The 20,361-nt window shown below is 40.5% G+C and overlaps 1 protein-coding gene across 1 annotated transcript in view; it reads left to right on the forward strand.

The window, feature by feature from the left end:
• plxna1b (plexin A1b) overlaps nucleotides 1–20,361 on the forward strand; it is a 182,158-nt gene that overhangs the window by 90,647 nt on the left and 71,150 nt on the right. Inside the window, exons 4-6 of the mRNA XM_060868021.1 lie at nucleotides 1,861–1,998; nucleotides 15,473–15,573; nucleotides 17,435–17,558. Coding sequence (XP_060724004.1) covers nucleotides 1,861–1,998; nucleotides 15,473–15,573; nucleotides 17,435–17,558 — 363 coding nt within the window. The remainder of the gene's footprint in view (nucleotides 1–1,860; nucleotides 1,999–15,472; nucleotides 15,574–17,434; nucleotides 17,559–20,361) is intronic.

The raw sequence follows: 20,361 nt of genomic DNA on the forward strand, positions 1-20,361 counted from the left end.
AATAATAATATAATAATAATAATATTAATTATATTACTATTACTACGACTACTACTACTACTACTACTAAATAATAATAATAATAATCATAAGAATATAGTAATAATAATATTATTATTAATATGAATATAGTAATAATAATAGTCATATTAATAATAATAATAATGATAATAATATAATATTAAATAAAAACAATACTACTACTACTAATAATAATAAAATTAATAATAATAATAATAATAAAGCAACGAGCACCTTTTAAGACAGAAGTGTATTTCAGTTGTCATTTAAATAAAAAAGATGAATAACATGATGCTAACTTTTTTATGTGATAGTAACATTTTTGCTACAGTCACAATCCCACTTTCCTGAAGACTGTGATACATTTTTCATCTACATTTCACGCAGCAGACGCTTTTATCCGAAATGACTGCAGCGAGAGCACAATTCAGCCTGATTCGAGCCTGACTATGTATTATAGGCTGCATTTTTGACACGAAGCCGCTAAACTGACATGAAAGACAGATTTTTACTGTCGAGCTCTAATGTATTCTGGATATCTGAGCTGAAGGACACAATAAAGGAAATGCAGCTGACTACAATACAGCGTTCAGTTATCTTCAGCGTGTCGGTTGTGTCCGTTTTATCTTTTTGAATTGCATGTAGTGTTTCACAGACAGGTACGCATGGTCATGTGTGTGCAAATCGAGTCGATGTCCTTACCAGTGCTTCAACTTGGCTAATCTATAGAATGAACTAGGAAGCTGATTGAGACTAGAATCAGTATCAGCTTTATTGCCAAAGTACTGTGGGTTTTACATGTGCAAGGAATTTGCGTCGGTGCATCGAATAACCAAAGAATTTTCAAGAAATATGAACTGTGTGACATTGCAGAATTAATCGATGAAAAGTGAACCAGAGCGAAGATTAAATTACACATGCTACGTTCAGTGTAGATGGAAATGTTAACTGTACATTAACTGTACATTAGTGCACCAGTGCAGGGCACCCAGTTTGAGGTAAGAAGGTAAGATGCACCCCATTTTTACATCTTACGGATGTGTCCGAGGTTAAAGGAATAAAAGGTGAGAAAGCATGAGGATTTAAAGAGTGGAGAAGGATGTAGACTACCTAGATTAACAGGTTTAAACGAACAGTCATTCTGCTCCTTAATGAGAGGGAGTGTGTGTGTGTGTGTGTGTGTGTGTGTGTGGGTTAGGGGTGTCTGTGTGGCAGCCTGGTTGTGTGTACCAGCACTAGCTTTATTGATTTCTGTGCTGAGCCCATAATCGAGCTCTTCTTGTCTGTCTGACAGTTGAGTGTCTATCTGCTTTGTTTGATTCAATTAGGGACTGATGTTGCTAATCCTCCTCTTACATACGCATACACGCACGTGTGTGCGTACACACACACACACACACACACACACACACACACACACACACTCAAATGCACATACGACACACAAAGACAGCCGAAGAGATTCACATTCTAAACATAAGGGATTTGAACAAGTCGATAAAGACGAGGTCGAGCATGCTTTCCTTCTCTCCTTTTCTATTATGAGAGAGAGGGAGAGAGAGAGAGAGAGAGAGAGAGGGTGAGAGGGTCAGCGGTGTGATACTGGAGTTTTTACTGTTTTTACACTCATTTTACTTTCCATAGAGGATTTTTGAAAGGCAGGCATGTTTTAAAGGGTCTCATAATGAAACAAGTTCAAGTTTTTTTCTTTCTTCACTACATTTTTGTGTGTGCGCGCGCACGCGTGTGTACTGGTGCATGTGTGTGCGTGCATTTTGTCTTCACTCTGCGGTTGTGCTTTATGATGCTTATGGGATTTTTGTGTTCTTTCTCCTGTAGATTCTGATCAACTCAGTGAGTTCGTACAGACCAGCGCTGCTGTATGAGAACGTGGTGGTTGGGGAGGGCAGCCCCATCCTGAGAGACCTGCTCTTTAGCCCTGACCAACACTACATTTACACACTCACCGACAAACAGGTAATACACACTCACACACACACATCTGGTCAATTCATAGCCAATTCATAGCCTCTGGCAGACCTGCCTGTGTGTCTGCGTGTGTGCGTCTGTTCGTGTATGTGTGCTTCTGTTTGTGTGTGTGTGCTTCTGTTCGTCTGTGTGCGTGTGTGTGTGCAGGCAAACTCGTCAGCAGTATTGGTTAAAATCCGCCGGTTCTTTGAAGCCCCCCATCAGGCTTCTTTAGTGTACAGAGCCTCATTAATGTGTGTCTGTATCTGTATTTATGTGAATGTGTGGTTAACCAAGTCATTTCCTTTTTGCCCAAAGCATAACCTAATTTACACAAGCACAGACGTGCACACACACACACACACACACACACACACACACACACACGAGCACATGCACACAGTTTGCAGTGGAGGAGCAGAGGAGACTGTAGACATGCTCTGTACATTAAGTGTTCTCTGCACTGAAGTGTTATTTGGACAGAAGAGTAAACACACACATTCTTACTGTCCATGTGAAGAGCTTCTAATGATCAAATTATTAATGCAGGACCCAAACCTTACCTTACTGTATCTTCACTAACCAGAGGGAAATGTTATGATTATAATATTCTAATAATTATACAATAATTCATTATAATAATTCTAATAGATATTTTATGATGTATAATAACTATAATAATTATACGGTAATTAATTATAATAGATAGTTTATATAATATATAAACCTTCAGAAGGTTGTGAGATCGAATTCCTGGTCTAATAAGCATCTACTGCTGGACTCTTGATCAAGGCCCTTAATCCTTGCTCAAGAGCAAAATCTTTTTTTGCATAAAAGAAAAAAATGAGAGAAATGTAAGCCGCTCTGGATAAAGGCATTTGCCAAATGCTGTAAATATTTATTTATTTATTTCATTTTATTTTCTATGTCCTCATGGGGACCAGCCGAATGTTCTTACAAGGTCAAAACCTTTTCCTGTGAAGTCAGTTGGTTCCTATCAAGCTATACACACACACACACACACACACCTTTTGAACACCTCAGCTTTTCCACTGTATTCCTATTTGTGTGCATATATACAATTCATTTCTGTGCATGTATACGTCAGCTGTGTGTGTGTCTGTGTGTGTGTGTGTGTATGTGTGTTTGGGTGGGTGGGTTTATAGTAAAATGCCTGTGTTTGTTCAGGCTGTCAAATTATTTAAGAACTGCATTCATATTTTAATTGCTTTAAAGATGGATTATTTAAATGCTTTCTACTATTAATGAGCTTGTAGTTCTTTCCTGCTGCCAAGTGTGTGAACATAAGCAGTAGGGCTATTATACACCATGCCTTCCGGATTTATTGGCACCCTTTATTTTAGACAGTCGAGTTTGTTCATTTTTATAATCACTGTACACAATAATTCCACATTTCCACTCATACGATCAGAGAAACTATTTGTCTTTGAGCCTTAGACGTGCGTGTGGTGGCCTGGACAAACCTTTCAGATGGTGTAAGATTTTAACCCTAGTCTTGATGCTCACCTCTTCACTACACGGTTAAGCAGAGATCATGAAGCAGGAGCATCTCATCATATCTCATGTTTGACATTTATTTCCATTACTGTGCATGGCATGATATTTACATGCTCTTTATGCTGCCTATCACCTCCTACCACACCACCAACACTGCTCATCACTCAGGGCTGACCTACGCTTTAAACCTGTCAACCTCTCCAATATTTCATGCTCTTAATCTGTATAGAAGTCTCAGTCTGTAAATAACATAGAGAGTTATATATAATATAAAAAAATATATTTTTGTATTATATAAAAAGATATAACGTATATAAGAATGATATAGTTCTTTCTTGGTGAGTTTATTGTGTGTTAAACCTCTGTGATTCCTTTGAGGATTGAGGTTCACAACATAGAGTAAAGTTCAAGGCACTGTTTGCACACTGTAAACTTAACAGAACATGAAAATCAGCAGCTTCTACAATTGAATGTGGGAAATTACCAGAATATATTAAATATCACTTTTTGGGAAACATACTTGTTTTTTTTCTCCCCTCACTCCCATTTTCTCATCCAATTTGGTCATCTGTCAATTCCCACCCACCCACCAGCCAGCTCTCTGGCAGCCGCCAACCAAGGATGATGCAGCCTGATGCATGCTTCCTCCAAGACATGTGAAGCCAAGCTTTCCATCTTTCATCATGCTGCTTCACAGTGCAGTGCAACTCTCCTAGAGGAAAGTGTTGTCTACCCTCTTCTGCATACACAACCTCACAGATCCTCAGTGATTTGCTCCCATCCCTCCCACTTAGAGAGCATCGGCATTTCAGGGCGAATGCTTTTCTTTGCACCAGTCTGACCCGTGTACGTGTTTTTTTTTATATTTATTTCGATTGAGAAATTCTATATCAACAAGCTACTTAGGTGCATTTAACTGCTATAGTCAGCTCTACAATAACTGGCACTCTAGATGAAGATGGTTTAAAAATGTAGAGCATGTTCCTATGAGTGTTGTTAGGAAATGCTACATGGCCCTCTGTGTTGTTCTGTTGAAATATTGTGTTAGTGCTAGTCTCAAATTCCGTAGTCATTCCTCATCAAGAGGAAGATTAGAGAATACGCAAATAATTATAGACAGAAGTGTGTTACAGTACATCAGGCAATGAGTGTTTTATACAAAAGTCAGCAACAGATAGAAAATCATAGCTCCATGCCTGGAAATGCATCTGGACTGTTAGTCCGTCCGTCCGTCTGTCCATCCATCCGTCCAGTTTCCTACACAGGGTCATGGGGAGTCCGGAGTCTGTCCCAGAGGACTTGAGGCACAAGGCAGGGGAACGCCCTGGCTGGGATGCCAGCTCCTTGCAGTAAGGCAATAAAACAACAGGATATTTGCAGAAGCTTTTGGGGTCACAGAGTTTCTCCAACTATACATTAACTCTATGTAAATAAACCCGGAAGGTGTGTCGGAGGAAACCTTTTCTTTTATATTCTCAAATTTAAGGACTTCACTTCATGCTACTGGGACCAGCGTCTCTGGTCAGATTTGACAAAAATAAAGCTTTTTTGGCAAGAAATACTCCTCATGAAATACCAGGAGATGTTAAAATGAAAATTTGGCCGCCTCTGCCAAGAAGCTACAACTGGGTCATGGTTGGATCTTGTAGCAGGACAGGGATTTAAAAAATGCACATAAAATGGTTCAGTGGCTACAGAATGAGGCATTTGACACGGCCATGCCGATCCCCTGACCTGCACCTCATTGAAATACTGTGAGATGGAGAGGAGAGTCCACAAGAGAGGACCTGGGACTCTGGAGAGAGATTGCATATCGAGGAGCCCCGGATTCCTTGTTCTGTATATTATTTCATCAAGCATTATGCAAGCAGACTCTGCTGTTATGTCGGGAAAGAGGAGATGTAGAAATGACTAAGTGTAGGAGTGTGAATAATGGGAACACCTGTGGTTTTGTTAAGCATAATGTTTTTGACAATTTTTTTTTTTATATTCTCTTAGAGTAAATTCTGATTATATTTTGAACTGTGTCAAATTAATCTTAGCTGAACTAGAGTTCAAATGCCAAAGATGCTGAAGACAGGAGTCCAAGAGAACAAAAACCGTCCTTCTCTGGGTGGGAGTGAAGCCATGCTCTTTCTTCCCTGTCAGTCACTTTCTTCCCTGTAATCATCGTATTATATAACATTATATGCCTAAAGTACAACATGGGATTAAACCAGAAGCTGTTTTTCTGCCTTTGAAATTGTGCATATGATAAAACTATGAACATCGAAACAGTGACTGTGTTTGACAGCACTCATGTGTACATTAAATCCTTATTTCACCTTTTTTTCTTTACCCCCCTTCTCTCTCTCACCCCGTCTTCATGCTCTGCTAATTGTGCAGTATTAATATTCATCGAAGCCCTGTTGGCCTTTGCTCTGTTTTTCTCCTCTTCTAATCAAAGGGGATCACACTGCAAACACTCTGCTCATGCATGCCAATGTGAACCACACACACACACACACACACATGTAGAATGGTCCTTTTTGTGCTGAAAATCACATGTTTCTGTATTTTGGGAGATCTTCACACACACGTTCAGCTGCTGCATGTTGAGCTGAGATGGTAATGAGGTGATAAGTAGGTGATGATTAAGAATATAGATGGAGATATATTTATATATTTATATAAATATCTATCTACAGTATAGTCATACAGATCTGTCATGCTTTCAGTTGCGCTAAGCATTTTTGGGGCGTGATTGGGTTCAGTTCATCTGCAAGAAGGCTCATGTTACACACACACACACACACACACACCTGGAGCATAGCCAAGCTCATTAGCATACTTGGCCTGAAACTGTCACTGTGCATGTGAACACTCCGCTGTGTATGTACACCCTGCTCCCCCAGCACACACACACACACACACACACACACACGCACGCACAACGGCCTTCTGCATTCTAAGTACACTGAATCTTCTTGGTATCAGTCTGCCGTGTGTGTGCGCGCGCTATCAAGTTGTAGATTTGGGATGATAAGTGGAGTGGAGGGCCTCGGTATTGAAACACTCAATCACATTTAGAGTTCTTATTCATTCTCTACCATTCAGCCCACTTCACCCCACACACACACCTTGTAATACTAGCCTTTTGATTAACATGGTAGTATAACCTTTTCTGACTGATGATGTATACACATGTAAATGATCACTGTATTTGGCTCAAAGCTCATATACAAATACACACACACACACACACACACACACACACACAGTATTGACTTTCTCAGCAGGAGATATGGTCATTGTCATGTTAATCTTAACTGACTTGGCCTTAGAAAGCTCTGGAGAACTGAAAAGCCAGATGGCAGATATATTCGTGCAATGGTCATTAAACAGACACACACACACACACACACCACAGCATATGTGTGATGTGAACAGTGCTACAGCGCTAGTCTTTATTGATGTCATTTCTGTTTATTGACCCATTTAACAGCCTTTTTCCTCTTGCTTTCTTCTTTTCTCTCGTGTCCCTTTACCTCCTGCTGCATCTCGCGTCTGACCTTCATCACCCACAGCCAAATGATCAATTAATATTAATACAGACGATACATAATACATATGATCATATCAATATTAACATTAAATGACCAAAAGCCTGAGGGATATATTTCCCCTTTTCATGGCTCAAATAAATAACAAACAATCAATAGATATTAGCTTCAGTAATCACCCCCTCACTGTGTTTATTCTTCTCCTGGGAGAAAATGATGGACTGCTCCCTCAAGAATACGAGCACTTTGGATTGATGAGACAAAGAGAGAAATTCACTTTTTTTTTTTTAAACTCCATCGTTTTCGCTTTCCCACTCTCTTTATCTACTTCTCTTTCCTCTGCGCCTTTTTCTTTCATTGGGAGCATAATGGAAATGCCAGCGTTTGGAGTCGTCGAGCGGCTCGCTCCTCAAAAACTCCATTTAGAGGAGTGACAGAGTAATTTAGCGCTGGCCTCGTGTTCTGCAGCAGTTAATTAAAGCGAACCTGATGGGCCGATCTCACCAGGGCCCCCGAGCTCCACGGCCAGGCTGGAGATAGCGCAGATCAGATTACAGCAAATCAGACGTGCGTCTGAAATCACAAATTCAGGCAAATCCAATGATGCAGCACTTACCAGATTTAATTTATTACAGTAGATATCTGTTATCGACAGAGGAGAACAAAAACACACCCAATTATGATAATGTGGCGTATGAAAACTTTTTCGTGCAAGCTGAGCAGGAAATGGAAGCAACGTGATTTCTGAACATTCTCCATGATCCTGTTTTCTCCTGAACCGAGCAGGGGAAAGTCCACGGCAAAGTCTGATTAGACTCCCAAGTAACAGATACACGTACCAGTTCACGATGCTGTGTCTCACAAGCCGTTCCTAAGAACAATTCGTATTGATTTTAATAACCATATTTGTTGTCGAACACCATGGCCGCATTTTGTGGCACATAATCCATAAGGGTATATGAAGATTCTTGAGCGCTGTGGTTTGGGAAGCTCTCTACAGTACAGCTTTAATGCATTGTAATGAAATGAATTAGATATCTTTATGTTTATTAGCACTGGATGCACAGGAAGCGTGTAATGTTGCTGTAAGTAAAGACAGATTTATTCAGAGTAAAGCGCTAACGTTTAAATGTAGGCAATATGACAGCAGTCACAAAATGACAAATTATCACAGCACGCTGTTCTGAAAGCACTCCAGCATTGTCTGAAACTCTTCCACAAACAAGATTTAGACAAATTAAAGTGGTTCTGTTCGAACGGTTGTGTTCGGATGCGACGATTTTTCTTCCAATCTCGACCAATTCATTCCGACATCAGAATCCGATTAAGCCGTGTACACACACCATCAGCTTAAAAGCCGTGATGCGTATAACACCAGACGAATATATGCGTGTAGAATGGAGCGGCGTTTATATCAGTGTCAGTGTTGTAATAACGAACAGCCCCCAGGTGGTCTAGCGACAGGATCCGGCGCTCTCGTTGCCACGGCTTGGGTTCGACTCCGTGATCCCACCAAAAGAAGAAAGCGTTGTAATGATGAAAAGCTCGAGTCGTGTCAGAGTGACGTTAGAGCGCTTGGAAATGAAAGTCTCAAGTGAAACGTACTGAAAATGCCCTCATCAAACACGAGTCTAGAAGAATTACCAATGTACTGTACCAATCCTTTATATATATATATATATAAACACATCTTTTGTCTTAACTGGACTTAACAGTTTCTAATCCACTTCTAAATCTGCAGGCACAGAAGGAACATATGCAAAGATCCAGATGAGTTTGCATAGTAATTATTCTTCTATTTAACAGATTGTTAAACTGATTACCCAGCTTGTTTGATCAGAGACCGAGTTCATTCAGTCTGGCCTTTTTTTTTTTCCTTTTTATGTAATATGATTATTAACATATTATGTTGCATGTAAATGTAGATACTGCAGTGAAGAAGAAAAAAACCCAACACGTGGTGTTTAGTTTGGTTAAAAATATTACGTTTCTCAATGAAACATATGGTTATAGAATCTGGATGTTGGTGCTGATTGGAATTAGAACTGTAGTGGTATATTTAGGACATAAAGCTTGTATGATCTGTTGCAGCACCAGCGTGGTTGGGTTTGAGTCTCAGCTCAGGTGTGAGCTCAGAGCTCAGCATTCTGTTTTATTCGGGGCTTTGAAAATATACGCTCAGATCCTGTTAGATGTACAAAAACTAATCATGTTCGTGTTGCTCAGTTCACTCACTTGGAACCGATGTATGCATTTGAATTAAGTAAATTCAACAAGCTTTTTTTTTTTTTTTTTTTTTTTTAATCCAGTGGGTGGAATTAAAATGGCATGGAAACAAAGAGCTGATGAAATGTTCAATCATTTGGTCATTACCAGTTTTAAATCTTGTAAGCTCTAACTTCTGCCTGACTGAAATCGTTTATTGGAAGCTGCTGTTATATCCAATCACACATTAAATTCAGCATTTAGATATTCATTATAACTGAGGATTTTAGGTGGGTTTTTTTCCCCCAAATCAGTTTGCGTTGATGATGTATTCCTAATTTAATTGTGCTATTGTCAGACTAATACAGCTAGATTATATACCAACATGATTCTCTTCAGGTAGAAGGCAAATAAAGTTGAAGCAACTTAATATTCAAGGCTTAAATAACACAAAGGCACTATTCAGATTAGAACATGAGCTTGTGAGTACAAGGCAAATGTCTTACTTCAAAAAACGACCGAATTGTTAGCTTAGTTTTAATTAGTTTACACAAGATCGAGAGCGACTAAAGTCGAGTCCTAAATAGCGTGCTACAGTCTCGCACTACACACTGTATTGTAGTGTCTGTGGTAGACTAGTGCTTAAGGTGTTGGACTATCAGGCTGTAGGCTGTGAGCTCAAATCAATCAGCTCTACCAATCTACCGCCACCGGGCCCCTGAGCAGGGCACGGTCTTAACCCTCAATTACTCAGCAGTATAAAATATGTTAAAAAAAAAGTATGTCGCACTGGATAAAAGCGTCTGCTGAATGCTGCGAATGTAAAGATCTAGTGTATGAAGTTTAGAAGGGAAGAGTTTCACCTTAAATGGAAGAATAATAAACCGTTTCCCAGTCGACGGTAAATGAGGTCAAACACACGTAACGCTGCGCTTCTAGCTTTAGTGGAACGCACGGAATTATTCTTTTAATATAATGCTGAAAAATAAATTCCACCATCTGAACTGATTTTAAAAAAATTAAGAGCTCTGGTCCGAGGGATTGTCATCAGCCATGTTGAAAATGCTTTCTCCTCCAGTGTCAGTGCCTCATGTGGGTGCGTGTGTGTGAGTGTGTTTGGAGGTGTGTTTGGGGGTGTGTATGTGTGGGATAGGTGTGTGTGGGTTAGGTGTGCATGGATTAGATGCGTGTGCGTGGATTAGATGTGTGTGTGAGTTAGGTGTGTGTGTGTGGGTTAGGTGTGTGTGTGGGTTAGGTGTGTGTGTGGGTTAGGTGTGTGTGTGGGTTAGGTGTGTGTGTGGGTTAGATGTGTGTGTGGGTTAGGTGTGTGTGTGGGTTAGGTGTGTGTGTGGGTTAGGTGTGTGTGTGGGTTAGGTGTGTGTGGGTTAGGTGTGTGTGTGGGTTAGGTGTGCGTGTGTTTGGGTTAGGTGTGTGTGTGGGTTAGGTGTGCGTGGGTTAGGTGTGTGCGTGGGTTAGGTATGTGTGTGTGTGGGTTAGGTGTGTGTGGGTTAGGTGTGTGTGGGTTAGGTGTGTGTGGGTTAGGTGTGTGTGTGGGTTAGGTGTGTGTGTGTGGGTTACGTGTGTGTGGGTTAGGTGTGTGTGGGTTAGGTGTGTGTGTGAGTTAGGTGTGTGTGTGAGTTAGGTGTGTGTGTGAGTTAGGTGTGTGTGTGAGTTAGGTGTGTGTGTGGGTTAGGTGTGTGTGGGTTAGGTGTGTGTGAGTTAGGTGTGTGTGGGTTAGGTGTGTGTGGGTTAGGTGTGTGTGAGTTAGGTGTGTGTGTGTGTGTGTGGGCACCTGATGAACAGATAGGAGGAGAGATCTGATTCTCTTGTACATAAATCTGGTTTACTATACATCAGTGCTGTTGGATCACAGCTGGGTCTGGGACACGCAGTGGTCTGTGAATTTATTGATTTATATTATTCATATTTCCCACCATTATCAAAATTCTTACAATTTATCATCCATTTCTTCTAGTTCTTAGCAGGTTCCACTGCTCCCTTCATTTTAATCCAGAATAAATCCCTAAACAAGTCACTTGATTAGTAACTTGAATCAAATCATTATTTTAATTAAATGTGTTCTGTTGAAGGAATTTAAATTAGGGAATAAAAACACTTCGGCTCTAATAATATTCAATATTATTACACACGTTTGAATGATTCATAAATGAAGTTTGTGCTGGAATTGATGTTCGAGTTAAAGGCATTCGTGACTATAAATATCTTCAGATCGCATGTCAAAGGAAAGCACAGAAGAGGAACTTTTTTAGACCCCGGGTACATAGAGGGCATTCAGTCCTGAAACTATCACCAGTTTTAATGACCTGTAGTTGGAGTGTTGATTGCTGTTTAATTCCGTTCTGCTTTATGTGTATAATGCTTTTAACAATGCACCTCGTCACCAAAGCCACTTTATTTCATACGCTACTCTACTCAGTTTGCACAACTGTTTCCACTTTATACTGTACAATCTCACTTTTGCTTTTATTTTGTTCTTTTTATTTATTTATTTATTTATTTATTTATTTACTCAAGTCCGTTTTTTTAGCCCTATTGATAGATTTTTTTCTTCCATATATAAACGTTGTGTATGAGACCAAAAAAAAAAGGATAGAAATGTGAAATGTATCCTAAAGGAGGAGGTGAAAACCGACTGTGGTGAGGAAAGAGACCTTGCTAGGACTCAGAAGGGAACCTCTGAAGGGTGACACTGAACAGTGGGATTTTAAAACATTTATTTTCTATACCTGTGAACATCATGATCCAAAAAGTACAACTGTGTAAGCAGGAAACTTAGGAATCATTGTTCTAACCTGAAGTCTGTATTGTTGACGTTTACATATTGATTCCATTATCCTATCATCACAGAAATGGACAGTGTGTCTGTCTGTCTGTCTGTTTGGTCTTTGCCTGTCCTGTCCTTGGCAGCAATTGGTATCAAGCTGTGTGTGTGTGTGTGTGTGTGTGCATGATTTAGCTTGCCTTTGTGTTCTTCTGGGTCTAAATGTTTTACCATTCTCTTACCGGTTTGAGTTTATTGCCAGAGCAATCCTGCACAGCCGACTCTTTTATAGTGGAGAGAACACACACACACACACACACACACACACACTACTGTGTAACACGAGCAGCTGGTGAAAGCATTAAAGATCGCAGAGGAAAAGGTCAGACACTCAGGCTGCACATCACTGACATGCAGATATGACAGGTTTCACTCAGCTGGCTTTGGCGTGCCTGAGCAGCAGCAGGACAGGGAGATCAGTAACAGACATAGACACTGCAGACTGAAACACATGAGGTTATACAGGTGCTGGGGTGGACCAGGTGACACACACACTTACATGCATGATGCTAAATATTCATCCCAGTATGTATTGTGCTGACTGAGGGTGTGCGATATTTTACAGTTATTATAGTATCATTGTTATCTTACACCAGAATGCTGTAGATCAGGTGGTGCTTCTTCTGCAGTTTCTGTTGCAGAATAATACACATCTCATTTAGGGGGTCTAATATGTCTTATGTGGATGGACAAAGTTTGAAGGACAAACTATATAGTTACTATCTAATGTATAAGGCTAATCATTGATGTAACAAGGTTTTCTGTAAGGAGATGCTAACGTTAACGGAAGGAGTCTCCATTGTCAGCATTTACTTACAACTATAACAATGTTTTCCACCATGGGACAGACTTTAGGACTTGAGGGCTTTGTGCTTGCCCTTTATTTTGTTATAATAAAGGGAACTGGGTGAAAGATTGAAAGATGTTCCATTAAGTATAAATGCTTCAAAAGTGTGCATATCGTAATCCATGACAAATTGCTGTGGTAGAAGCGGAATAAAACCCTGAAGACTGTTTGGATTATTGGAAAAAAGCCATCTGTTTGATTTAAGTTGCGTTTAGTTTCACATTTCAAGAAGAAATGTTAATACTAGTTATTATGTTACTCGCTTGTCTTGTTTTTTCTGTCTACAGTTAAAAAAATATGAACAAAAACCCCAAAAAATCCTGCAATGAGAATCTTTAGTGTTGCTTCACTCCCTGTTGGTTTCTTCATCTATATTGTGTTTGTGTAGATAAGCAAAATTGATTTCGGTAGGAAATTTGATTGCAGGATGTTTAGGTACAGATGTGACAGATGAAAGCCTGAAGGAGATGAGAGATGTTTTTGAAGGTGTGTGTGTGTGTGTGTGTGTGTGTGTGACGGGTCCATTATCAGGCGATGTTTGATGTCTGTCATGTTACTTGACTTCATTTGGCTCCTGTCACGAGTGTCACATTGATTTCTGGCACTCGCAAAGCAGAAGATTATGAAACGGTTAGATTTCCCAATGTCAGGAATTTGTGTAGGTGTGTGTGTGTGTGAAGGAGACGGAGAGGGGGACAGACGATGATGGCATCAAAGCTGCATGGCATTCCAGATTTGACTGTCATGTCTCCAGGAAGCTGGTTGTACAGCTCTTTTAGGCAGAGCACGGCTACGAGAGCTTAGTGACGGTTAACACACGACACACTCGCACAGCCTCTCGAATGCATACCTGATCACTTTCCATCCTGAACCTGCAGTTCCTGTGAACCCATCTGTTCTCTCTTCAGTCTCTCTGTCTGTCTCTCTCTGTATCTCCCTCCCTCCATTCTGACTCAACTGTGTCTGTAGCCATTCATTCTCTGGCCGGCTTCCAACTCCTCTCTCTCGCCCAGTTTCTCTCAAGCTGTGCGTGCGCACGTGTGTGTGCGTGCGAGCGTGAGTGTGTGTGTGTGTGTGTGTGTGTGTGTGTGTACACCCGTACTGACCTAAGGGGATGGAGTTTAGTGTTTTGCAGTTGGATTAAAAGGATTCTCTTTCCCACCACACACACTGTGTTCAAACTGGCCTCGGGATTCAATGCAATAACGTCTCTTGCACTCAGCTTGCCCATCTTTTATTAGACCTCTCAGTTTTTTCCCCCCTCTCTGGTGCCTTTTTAAACTTTTTTTTGTGATGAAGTTTACTTCTTTTGGGAGGGTCGGCAGGAATTTATTTTGGTTGCCTTTTCCTGCCAGGTTTATCCACATCACAGGGTTTTTACCTTGGTGCTGGAGGACCGAGTGTTTTCCCTGCACTCTACCATGAACACTGCAACTCAGCAACAGCTGTTAATTAGCTGATGAGTTAAAGCAAGTGTATTAGAGCAGGGAAAATACTAACCAGCGTGGGAACCTGTGCTCTTGGCGAACTTTAAATCACACTGAAAACAGTAAATGTCGCATGTGTGAGCTCAGTAAAAGCAGTTAGACTGTGGAGTTTGGGGGAGAAAAAGTCACTAACTTTTACTTTATTATTACTTTTTCTTTTCAGATTCTAATAATGCTACTGGAATTTTGAGTATCAGTGAGGATCTATTCAACAATAAAACATTTTTCTTTAGAAAATACTTATTTAAAATTTTTTTTTTTTTTTTAAGGTGGATTATTTAAGATTTGGCGGTGGAAAAAGGTGCCAAATGGTCGATACTATGCCGTCCCCTTTTAAATAAACAAATAAATAATAAATAAAAATGTAAGGCCAGTTTTATTGTTTTTCATTCCAACTTTGTCCTTTTTTTTTTCTTCAATATCTGATCTGTCAGTATTTTTTAATTAATTAATTAATTTTATTTTTGTTTTCATTTTTATTTTTGTATTAATTGATTGGAGAAGCACTAAATCTGTTCAATTTTTTTGAAAATGAATGTGTTTTTTTTTTTTTGTATTATTATTATTTTTTTCCCCACAAAAAAAAACATGGTTCCCAAAAATAGTGAAAAATCCGGTATTTTCCTGCACTTACAACTTCCGGAAACACGCATTTCTTTGGATCACGTTCTCCTGGAGGCTGTCAGCCAGATTAGGTTCACCATGGTAACTGTCAAAGCCCAGCAGGTCATGAGAAGCAGGGACACTCCTTCACATATGCACACAGTCACACCTGCGATATCGACACACATACACACACACACACACACACACACACACACACACACACACACACACACACACACACACACGTGCAGGCAGGAACAAATGTGACACGCACACCCCAGTGCACACAGACAAATGAACGAGCCCCATGGAGCCTCGAGCTGTTCTTACGTCACCTAATTGCTGTCTGTGGGCACGTATAGCGAGAAACCAGTGTATGGAACAGCATTTACTTAAATGACCTTAATGAGTGTAATATTTCTTTCTCTGCGTCTAGGTGAAGCGTGTTCCTGTAGAGAGCTGTGATCAGTACACTACGTGCTCCGAGTGTCTGGGCTCCAGAGATCCTCACTGCGGCTGGTGTGTCCTGCTCAACGTGTGAGTATATCAGTATCGAATATCATCAAAGCCGTATCCCCAGCACACTGGCGTATGCCTCCTTGCCAAGAGCGGCCATGTGGTTTGAATGATGCGTTTCTTTTACGTCTCGCTATAAAGAATCATATACGCTGTAACAGGAAGCACGTGGCTTATGAACTACAAATCTTACTGTTGTCATTTCCAAATCATCTTATAAATCTGGACGTGACGGGACGTCTCGCCAGCGACTGAATCGCCAGGAGACCTGGTTTGACTGGGAGTGTTGGATGTGTGTGTGTGTGTGAGATTGCCTTTAAATCTGTTTTGCTGATTATTTCAATGAGAAACAAGGATGTGTCGATCGATACCTTTTTTTTTCTTTTTCCCCTGACGGAAATGAGTAACGGATTTAGTATTAAGCTATCAAGGGCTTCCTGGAACATTGTTACACTGTTCCTGCTTGGGGTCTATGCTGGTGTGTGCTGCTCGCAGTGAGCTTTGTTTCTGTGATATTATGACTGTATGACCTGAGCACACACAGCAGTATCAGTGTAAGGAAAGTGTGTGTTGCTCAGTGCTCGCTGAGCTGAACTGCTGTGTGTGAGCTTCAGAGCACATTGAGCTTATTTTTAATGACCTTTCTCACTGATACTGGTCTGTGGTTTGCTCTCACGCTGTATTAAAGTTGCAGGGAAATATTTTATCAGGTTATTTATCAGGTAGTATTTCTCAATTTTCTCCTGAAAACTACTTGAATTGGCAAAACTGTAAGCACAGGATTTTTTTTTACACTCGTTCCAGTGGAGACACGTGTAATTACATTCTGTGTTCGATGTACTCGCGCTCGACACGTGAATCGAGGAGGGCTTTGGATGAATGCACGCTGTGATGACATCTCACACGCGTCTTGGTCCAAAGCTGCCGAAAATAAAAATATTGTAATAGATTTGAATATTGTGGAGTTTACTTTATTTAGTGTTCGAAATTTTTGTCATATTTTCATTAGCACCACAGCGTACACGAGTCTTATGGTCTTGTGCTGTCACACTGCAATGGGATTCTGGCATCAGAGCTGCTTCTTTTTTTTTGTTGTTTTTGGAGATCACATATCAATGTGTGCATCCCTAAAAAAATATCTAGAAATAAATAAATGAAAAGCTTTAACTTGTTGATTTCCAGCTGCTCCACACAGGATGAGAGCAGTCCAGAAATGTTAATTAAACTTCACCCAAATATACAGAAAGCTGTTTCCCTATCGCTCCATCTTCCTTAGAGGATGTACATTAGCATAATTTTTAATTGAGGGCATGTAAATGGAAATTAAAGTAAGGCAACATGGTAACCTCCGTTCATATCTACTGTCTTCCTTCAGTAAATGTCTGATGAGCGTCTCTAACCTCAAATACCGAGTTTCAGAGCCTCGGGCTACTAGGCAGACTAGATGATTAACATAATAGTCTTAGTGCCGGTGTAGCGACTTCATTCTCTCTCCCGTGAGCTAGAAGTACAGTAAGTGCAACATGCCCTTATTGAGTTAAGTGACTTCCCCTGTAGCATTTGCAATAAGCATTTAAATGAGATGGGAACTCGAGAGAGCTGAACCCTACAGAAGCATATGCACACGCCCGCTTTTAAATGAGGTCACGCTTTGCCTGTAAGCTGACATTTTGGAAGCCTGACGTTCTGAAAGTTATTGCCTGCGAAAGTGTTATCTACAAAAATTACTGTCAATTTCTTTAGACTGGACACAGGAGGCAATCAAAGCCCTGTTCAGGCATACAAGCATCGTTCAGAGTGAGTGATGTGGTGACATTACAGTGTACTGATTAACACGTTGCATGAACGTGTGTGTGTGTGTGTTGTGTATTTGTCTGTGCAGTTGCTCGCGTAAGGACCGATGTGAGCGGGCAGATGAACCCTGGCGTTTTGCCTCCAGAGTGGACCAGTGCGTCGATTTAACTGTTCAACCCAACAACATCTCTGTCACCATGTCTGAAGTCCAGGTGAGAAACGGTGCATTCAGACCAGGGCTGATAAGAGGAAGGGGTTGAATTTGCTCATATATGTTCATGTGTATCCCAGTGTTTAATTACAATTTAAAAAACAAAACAAAAAACCAATTAACTCTTTCCTAGTAAATCACAGAGGTGAGAGAGTCTCCACAATGTACGTGTGAATGCTATATACACCTCATTTTAATGTAGAATGTGACCTTTACTCTAAGCGTTTATTGTAGTGTGTTTGATTGAGCTTGTACATTAATAGGTCACATGATATCTGTAGGTCACCTGAACATATGGAGCTTTAACTGGCAACCCCCATAAATTCATTTCAACCATAGGGGGGTCAGAGGGGCTGTTTTAGCAGCATAGCTTTCATTTAGCCCCCCGGTCTCTCGCTCGCTCTCTCTTGCTCTCTCTCTCTCTCTCTCTCACTCTCTCTCTCTCACACACACATATAGAATTCTTCATAATTCTATTAGAAATATCTTTTCCCTTAAACTTGCATCAAAACTCTTGATCCATACATGCAGAAAATAAGATATAGAAAATGATTCTTTTCATTTGTCTTAAGTGTTGAGGGCTTATAAATGTATGCGCTATAGAAAATCCATATGGTTCAAATCAATCGATGTGTCAGTCTGCTAGTCATTGTTGTTGTTGTAATGACCCGTCCCCCAGTGCAGCCTGTAGTACTGAATCCACACGTTTTTCCTGTTTATAAAACAGCAAAAGGGAAATTTTATTACAGCAAATGCAACAACTGTCCTGTTCCAGTTTGACAATGCAAACAAACCTGGTAGACATTTTTTCTATCTTATATATTTCACATGCTGAATCCCCATTAGTCTGTCTATCAACACCAACCCAAAACCACATCCGATGCCGGTTTAATCGTTCGAGTGTTACCGGCGACCTTAAAGATTTTGAAACAGTCAGCGTAAGGTAATCATCCATACACTTTGAGTAAGCATGAAAACCTGATACCGTAAGAACTCTAAATATTACATTATACGTTATGTATTTTATATCAACGTACAATGCAGCACCATTGTTCCTCCCACTGAAATATAAAAGTAGTGTTACTCGAGAATCTTAAATTGACCTAAATTGGTAGAAGCAGTATAAACTATCTGGGACATGCTGTTATCCAGCACATAATGCACTCCATGGAATCAAGAGTACAAAGGTTGTTGTGATTCATTTACTTTCAGACTGCATTGTATTTCAGAAAATTGCATAATGAGTCTCGGTATCGCTAATTTAAACCTGCGGGTTCCTGTGCTGTTTGTCTGTGAGACAGTTTCGTCTGGCAGCACAACATATTCCACTTCTTTTCGATGAAGTCAGCGCTTCTTCCATCTAGAAGAGAAAGACGAAGTGTTGTAGCACTGTGAAGCTCAGGACTGGTCCCATAGAGGATGTACAGTGTGTTTCTTAATGGAAAGCCTGTAGAAGGAGTGTCATGCAGACATCACCACCACACTGAGACCTTGCCTCTAGCAGCAGAGAATTTGTACAAGACTTTGATACTGAGAATTTGTGGAAAGCTTTTATAGAAACGCCTCACGCAGACACAAACACCTTGAGTCCTTGCCTTTAGCAGTAGAAGATATGGGCAAGACTTTGATACTAATGATGTACCATGTCTTCTTTGAAGTGTCTGCAAAGTCACTGAATTGTGGTGTGCTAAAAGAGAGGAATGGCCTCATCTCGTTCTGCTGATCCTCACCACCGGCAGAAATGACCGAGGGCAGCGCAACCTGCTGAGACTCTGCTGCATCGCATTGCACTGCCACTGCCTCGTCAAAATCGGGCCAAAATTACAAGGACGGTTTGTGCTCTGCCTGCACCCAGCGGCGGAGATATAACACCAGTGTACTGCAACCCGTCTCGTTTTCTAGGATCTTTCCATTCTGAGCTCGTGGAGTCCAGTGCACTTCTGTTAAGGGCTGTAGAGCGTGGCACCTCTCCAGCACAACCTCATATCCATTAATGGTCTCATTGGGAGTGTTATGCTTGTGTGATAGAATGATAAAATAAAGTGGTTCTTGATGGATCTTCCGAAAGTCAGGAATAAGTGCTCGCGATGGCCGAGGCTGTCTCAGACCGAGCCGGAGATGTATAGAGTACGCTCGGTCTGCACCGGTCCGAGTGTTAGAGCAACACCTCCAGTGATTTTCTCACAATTAACACACACTAGTGATAAACACGCAAATGAATTCCTCTTCATCTTTTATACACATATAAATGGATATAAAAACGAGCTAGTGGAGGCCTTTTTGTGAGGCTTTTAAGAGACAATATGGAGACTGTTTTGACTACTCACAGCAGAGCAAAGCCAATAATCTTATGTTTCAAGGTCACTTTAAGGAGAGGATCGTCAGCATATGGTATGTTGCTTGTAGGTGTTAAGACGGAGTTTATAGAGCCTTTGGTTTTATTATGAGTTCAGACTCAGGGTCACATTTAATGCAATGTAACCAGCTAGAGAAACATTCCTGAAGCTGCAAGTGATCTCATTTAAAATTTGTTGCACATTGCTGTAAGAGCAGTTCAGAGACAAAGCCAAGATACTGTTCACACCCTAAAGCTGATTATTTTAAGAACATCACATTCTGTGCTGTGATGTGTTTATACCACAGCAATGTGCAGGCATGTACCATTTTTAATTCATTAATAAACAATTTTCTAAATAAACAGCTTTTAAAAAAAAAATCCTTTTATGGTTACATTTAATGTAGTGGAACATCCACAAGACAAGTTAGTTCTCTCTCTCTCTCTCTCTCTCTCTCTCTCTCTCTCT

The sequence above is a fragment of the Tachysurus vachellii genome, chromosome 4, assembly GCF_030014155.1.
Source record: "Tachysurus vachellii isolate PV-2020 chromosome 4, HZAU_Pvac_v1, whole genome shotgun sequence".
Lineage (NCBI taxonomy): Eukaryota > Metazoa > Chordata > Actinopteri > Siluriformes > Bagridae > Tachysurus > Tachysurus vachellii.